The sequence below is a fragment of the Rhinoraja longicauda genome, chromosome 35 (assembly GCF_053455715.1).
Source record: "Rhinoraja longicauda isolate Sanriku21f chromosome 35, sRhiLon1.1, whole genome shotgun sequence".
Taxonomy (NCBI): Eukaryota; Metazoa; Chordata; class Chondrichthyes; order Rajiformes; family Arhynchobatidae; genus Rhinoraja; species Rhinoraja longicauda.
Genome location: NC_135987.1, coordinates 11,921,227 through 11,927,987, shown reverse-complemented (window position 1 = coordinate 11,927,987; position 6,761 = coordinate 11,921,227). Strand labels below are relative to the sequence as shown.

The window sequence follows — 6,761 nt, the reverse complement described above, 5'->3', positions numbered from 1 at the left end:
CAAAGACCCAGGTTCTATCCTGACTACAAGTGCTGTCTGTACGGAGCTTTGTACGTTCTCCCTGTGACCGCATGAGTTTTCTCTGAGTGCTCCATTAATTGCCTTCTGTAAATTGTTCCTAGTGTGCAGTATAAAACCAGTGTACAGGTTGGTGGGCACAGACTCAGTGGGCCAAAGGGCCTGTTTCCATGCTGTATCTCTGAACTAAAAACATTGACTTGGAAGGTTCTTAAACCTGGGGTACAGGGGGATGGGCGAAACGCACCAGGGCTTCTACGCCAGGAATGCAGTGGAAAATCAGTTTCCTGGCTCTCCATTTGAGGCGGGCGCATTGAATGCACCAATAAAGAAAGGCGTGATTGAATTTTTGGGGGAAAGCACTCCCTCTCTCAGCGTCACCTCCCTTCCTGTCCCTGTGAACCGGGTCAGGCTTGGAAGTGAATAAAATGAACCTCCGTGTTGCATTTAGCAGCCCTTGAGTATACAAATTTTTAGGGTGTTGCGGGCGGGGGTCCTGGTCCTGGTCCTGGTTCTGGTCCTGGTTTTGGTCCTGGTTCTGGTTCTGGTTCTGGTTCTGGTTCTGGTTCTGGTCCTGGTTTTGGTTCTGGTCCCGGTCTTAGTTTTGGTTCTGGTCCTGGTTCTGGTCCTGGTTCTGGTTGTGGTTCTGGTCCTGGTTCTGGTCCTGATCCTGGTTCTGGTCCATATTCTGGTCCTGGTTTTGTTTTTGGTTCTGGTTTTGGTCCTGATCCTGGTTGGGGGTCCTGATCCTGGTTGGGGGTCCTGATCCTGGTTGTGGTCCTGATCCTGGTTGTGTTCCTGATCCTGGTTGTGGTCCTGATCCTGGTCCTGATCCTGATCCTGATCCTGATCCTGGTTTTGGACCTGGTTTTGGACCTGGTTTTGGACCTGGTTTTGGACCTGGTTTTGGACCTGGTTTTGGACCTGGTTTTGGACCTGGTTTTGGACCTGGTTTTGGACCTGGTTTTGGACCTGGTTTTGGACCTGGTTTTGGACCTGGTTTTGGTCCTGGTACAAATCGATTTATTCACAAAATGCTGGAGTAACTCAGCAGATCAGGCAGCATAGATGCCTAGATGCATAGATGCTGCCTGACCTGCTGAGTTACTCCAGCATTTTGTGAATAAATCCGTGCAGTAAGGGGACTCCCGGCTCAGCTCTCGCTCTGTCCGCTGCCGCTAACTCACACACTGGGCTCAGCGGAGAGTTTGCGGAAGGGAACACAGCAGCTCGCTCGGAGTTTATTCCCTGTTACACACTGCGATGACTCGCATTTCCTCCTTGCCTGGTCTCTGCTGAGCACTGCATTTGCTGAGCACGGCTGGCTGGTCACTGTGCTGGGCACTGTCTTTACTGGGCACTGCATTTACTGGGCACTGCATTTGCTGGGCACTGTGCTGGGCACTGCATTGGCTGGGCACTGTCTTTGCTGGGCACTGCATTTGCTGGGCACTGTCTACTGGGCACTGCCTTTGCTGGGCACTGTCTCTACTGGGCACTGCCTTTGCTGGGCACTTTGCTGGGCACTGTCTTTGCTGGGCACTGCCTTTGCTGGGCACTGCCTTTGCTGGGCACTGCATTTGCTGGGCACTGCATTTGCTGGGCACTGCATTTGCTGGGCACTGCCTTTGCTGGGCACTGCATTTGCTGGGCACTGCCTTTGCTGGGCACTGCATTTGCTGGGCACTGCATTTGCTGGGCACTGCATTTGCTGGGCACTACCTTTGCTGGGCACTGCATTTGCTGGGCACTGCATTTGCTGGGCACTACCTTTGCTGGGCACTACCTTTGCTGGACACAGACGGAGAGGACTCAGCGGGTGCGTTGGTTGGTTCTGAGCTTGTTTGAGACGCGTCCGCTGCAGCGCTTGCGGGGAAGTTCCCTTAACAACTCTCCCCTCCTCTCCCCAGGCCTCAGTGCGGGAGGATGGTTCGTATCCTGGCAAACGGAGACATTGTGCAGGATGACGATCCCCGGGTCAGGAAGGCGCCTCCGCGCCGGGAGGAGCTGAACAGGGGCCGGCAGGTCGGTGCACAACACTGGGGAGGGTGGAGCGCTCTTCTCGGTCACCCCCCTCCCCTCCCCAGCCCATCCGACTGCCACCCAGGCCCCCACAACTTGTTTACTAGCATCGACTGGCGCTCACAAAATGCAACATTGCACTTCCACCCCTGCCCACTTCCTGCCTCGCCCTGATCAGCAAGTCAAGTCAATTTTATTTGTGTAGCACATTTAAAAACAACCCACGTTGACCAAAGTGCTGTACATCAGCTCAGGTACTCAGAACGAACATACAATGGCTGAAGAAGGGTCTCGACCCGAAACGTCACCCATTCCTTCTCTCCTGAGATGCTGCCTGACCTGCTGAGTTACTCCAGCATTTTGTGAATAAATACCTTCGATTTGTACCAGCATCTGCAGTTATTTTCTTATACAATGGCACACAAACATAACAGCACATACATAAACAGTTCACAAGAGCAAGTTGACTTCTTGTTTAAATTGTTACTTTTGGTCTCCTAGCACTTTCAAACAAGAAACCCCACAGATTCATGGGATCCTGAGTGTAAGAAAATAACTGCAGATGCTGGTACAAATCGAAGGTGTTTATTTCACAAAATGCTGGAGTAACTCAGCGGGTCAGGCAGCATCTCAGGAGAGAAGGAATGGGTGACGTTTCGGGTCGAGACCCTTCTTCAGACTGATGTCCATTCAGAAGGGTCTCGACCCAGTGTACAGGTTGGTGGGCACAGACTCAGTGGGCCAAAGGGCCTGTTTCCATGCTGTATCTCTGAACTAAAAACATTGACTTGGAAGCTGCTTAAAGCGTGACCTGCTGAGTTACTCCAGCATTTTGTGAAATAAATACATCAGGGGCACAGGTCTCCGTGTCTGCTGACATTCTAGTTAGAGGAGACTAGGAAATCCCTATTTCAACAAAAGGTTGCTCTTTGCATCTATCTGTGATGTACCCTTTCACTCTGTGGTGTGGCCAGCAAGTCCATGCTCTCTTGGACTAACCAGCAAAGTTTCTGACAGAGGAGACCACACATTGATGAAGAACAACAAATGGTTCCTTGTCAAATATTTATCCTTTTTTTTGCACGTTTTATTTGAATTGTTACAAGACAATGGGGACCTGGCGTAGGGAGACGATGGGGGATCAAAGGGGGACCCGAGGGAGGGAGGGGAGCACTCTGGTTTAGAATCCTCTGCCCAGGGGATAAATCTGTGTTTGTTTGTTTATTTGTTTGTTCCGGCGAAGGCTCTGTGCCCAGCCAACAGTCGCTTGTCTTGTTTTTGTTTTCATTTTGAATTTCAATTTTTTTGTGTACCTTGTGTGTTGTGACTGTCGGCAGACCAATTTCCCACCGGGGATGAATAAAGTTTTATCGTATCCTATCGGATCGTACCTTCATCCCTTCAGGCCATGTATCGAAATAACAAACCTGTGTAAATAAAAATCAGTTCACGATTCTATCCTACTGCTTTAAACCATTAGTTCCCAAGCCATGCAAGAGAATGTAAGAATTGAGAGCAGGAGCCATTCAATCGTAGGAGCTTGCCCTATTTTAGAGTCATAGAGTCTTACATCGTGGAAACAGGCCCTTGGGTCTCGACCAAAAACGTCACCCATTCCTTCCCTCCAGAGATGCTGCCTGTCCTGCTGAGTTACACCTGCATTTTGTGTCTATCTTTGGTTTAAATCAGCATCTGCAGTTCCTTTCTACACCTTTGGCCCAACTTGGCCACACCAGCCAACATGTCCCATCTACACTAGTCCCACCCACCCGCATTTGGCCCAAATCCCTTTAAACCTGTCCAATCCATGTACCTGTCAGAATTCTTCTGCCCGGGGGTTAAACATTCCAACGATTCCCCACTCTCGAGTGGTAATCTCTCCTCATCTCAGTATAAATGACCTGTTCCTTATTCTGAGAAACTACCCTTGGAGCTGGGCTCTCATGTTGAAGCGCCATCCTCCACAATCTAACGTTCCCAAAGAGAACATTGAGTGGGAGAAGATGCATTAAGAAACAGCGGATTCTTTAAATCTCTCTCCTCTTTCCACTTCCTCTGTTCACACTGCAAACGGCTGCAATGCATTTTTAATGAATTCTAAAAAGAATGTGCCAGTTAGAGCTCTTTAGATCATGGACTACAATTATCCTGAATTCCTTGTTGAATTATCAGTTAATAAAAAAGGTCACATGTTGCGATCTATTGATAATATTTCATTTGATAAATGATCAATGTTTGATGTTACTATCTGCAGGAATGACATCCACATTAAGGTCATTCCTGATAGGAACACTACAGTTTCTCACATCCTTGACTTAAATTGGGTGCAAGTTCATCAAAACATTTGTATTGAATAGTGATGCAAATGGATCTAATAGCTAGGAACTGCTGTCTTGTTTTTGGATCCATATATAGCTGTAAGATTAATACAAGAAGAATGCATTGGTTTTGGTTGGAGTTCATTGTGGGCTGAGGAAAGCTAATCCAATTACTGGAGCATAAGTCCAAGGGACATTGTCTTCAACTTGGAGGCAAGCCATTGGGATTATTAGGTAATAATGATAAGATGATATAGAATTGCAGCCATCTTAGTGTTGTAGAATCATATAGCACTGAAACAGGCCCTTTGTACCATCTTCTGCACCAAATGCGATTGGGCACTGGTTTGAAGTGTTTTTGTTAAAGTTGAATTACTGGGAACTTGCAGAGGTACTGGGATCTGTGGCCCAGTGCTGGCATTGCCAACAGTAACTTGGATATCATGTGGAGATCCATGCACTGTTACTGCTTCGATTATCTTAAAACAGGTGTTATTTCCCTGGCACAGATCCCCACAATGACACCTAGAAATAGAGAGATTCTGATTTAGCACAGGTATTGAGGGAAGGAAATTGAGTAAAAGGGTGCAGAAGTTCATCCATGAGCTCTTTGAATGCTGGTTTGAGATTGAGAATGCTGGATTGAGAATGCTGAATAGATTGAGGCCTCTCCTCTTGCCCCCATGTTCAGCCCATGCTACTGCAATTGGTTCCTCACTGCCAGTTGAACTGGTCCAGATAGTTCCCTAGGGCTGATTAGGGATGGGGAATTAATTCCTGGAATCATGCTGATTTTTCTCTTGTTCCATTCTGTTTTGTCAGGGTTTCACCCGTAATGCGGACAATGCAAACCAGCCTCATATGGGACCTGTCAACCAAGGGCAATCACTGTTTACAGAGGCAAATCAGCGTTTGATCAACATGGGCTTTCCACGCTGGAATCTGGGAAATCAAGTCATCGAACCCATCATGTCCGTCCTTGTGCTGTTGATGCTAATGTTATTTGGAGTGCGTGGCCTCGTTCTTGTCGGTGGGCTATACCTCTTCTCTCGGTTTAGTCAACGGTAACTGAAAGAATTGCGGTGCACTTATACCTGACTCTGTACAATGACTCTTTTTTCCTTCCCCTTATAAAACCGTTTAAGAGAATACACTTACATTTTTAACTCTACAAAGGAAAATTGTTTGTTTAGCCATCAGCAGCTTGATTCCTGCAATATTTGGTTCATTGTTGGATGATGGGATCACTGCTCAGTTTGTGTGCATTCAGGGGCATCGTTGCTTTTAAAAATCATCAAGTGCTGATCTTCCAGTTCATTCAAATCAGCCAACCAAAACTTAAAATAAACAAAGCTGTGACACAAAAGATTGAACAAAAATTTAACAGATTGTCTTAAAAATCCAACTGGCTCATCTGGAGGGAGATCTACCAGGCGTATGTGGTGTCTCACATCATTGTGGTTAGCAGTGCACCTCTGCTAAGACTGAGCAGAGGAATGCAATACCTCTCCACGTCATCAAACCATCTCTACTGAAGGAATCGTCACCTCAATTGACATATATTCATGCCAGCCTGGTGCTAACATCTTGGCGAAAGCTTCCTTTTGTTCATGCCCGTGTTAATGGTACAATGTGACTTTAAGATAACTGTTACATCATGAGGGAGTGTTAACCAGTACATCATGGTTACGTTACTGGATTAGTATCTGGTGGCCTGTTCTATTAAAGCAGGAGACATCAAATTTAACTAAATAAACCTGGACCAAAACAATGGCAAGTCTCAATGTGATCATAGAATGAGTGGATTTTGTGATTTAATGGACTTCGTGTTTTGAAGGTGAAAGAATTGGGAGGGGATTGCCAATTTCTCTGTGCACTAAAACAGGTGTGAAAAAAAGTTATTACCAATAAATCTATTATACTTATTCACTGGTTATTGTTTCATTCAAGCTGGAGGAACCATTGCTGGAACCTGTGCTACCATTCAATTTAAATTATGGCAGATGTGCAACTTAAACACTCTGCCATTGACCTTGGGTCATTTATCTTCTTCAAGAGCATCAGCCTTGCTCCAGTTAACTCTAGGCAAGTATAACATGATAGCGAGAGTTTTCCCTATTTGCAATGGCCATACTATAAAATATACTCCTGGACATGGGTAATGTTGTCGGGCATTAATTTCAAGCTGACAGTCACCCAAGTTAGAGAAGTTCAACAATTCAGTATCATCATCTTCTATCTTCATGGTCCATCTTCATGTGACTCTGACTGGGTTGTGTCCCTCCAGCTCTATGTGTACAGTACGGTAGTCTTTTGTTGGTGCAGAAACATCCTCAGTAAGATTGTGCACACCTAGTTATGGTGGCGCAGTGGTCGAGTTGCTGGCTCAGCGCCAGAGAACCG

At 46.5% G+C, this 6,761-nt stretch overlaps 1 protein-coding gene across 1 annotated transcript; it reads left to right on the top strand.

Moving 5' to 3' along the window:
• The first annotated feature begins 1,284 nt into the window (after positions 1 to 1,284).
• Positions 1,285 to 6,262, top strand: fam241a (family with sequence similarity 241 member A). Its single transcript, XM_078428325.1, has 3 exons — positions 1,285 to 1,837; positions 1,929 to 2,043; positions 5,181 to 6,262. Exons 2-3 carry the CDS (start codon positions 1,945 to 1,947, stop codon positions 5,424 to 5,426), a joined length of 345 nt encoding a protein of 114 aa, XP_078284451.1. The 5' UTR covers positions 1,285 to 1,837; positions 1,929 to 1,944; the 3' UTR covers positions 5,427 to 6,262.
• The last annotated feature ends 499 nt before the right edge of the window (positions 6,263 to 6,761 follow it).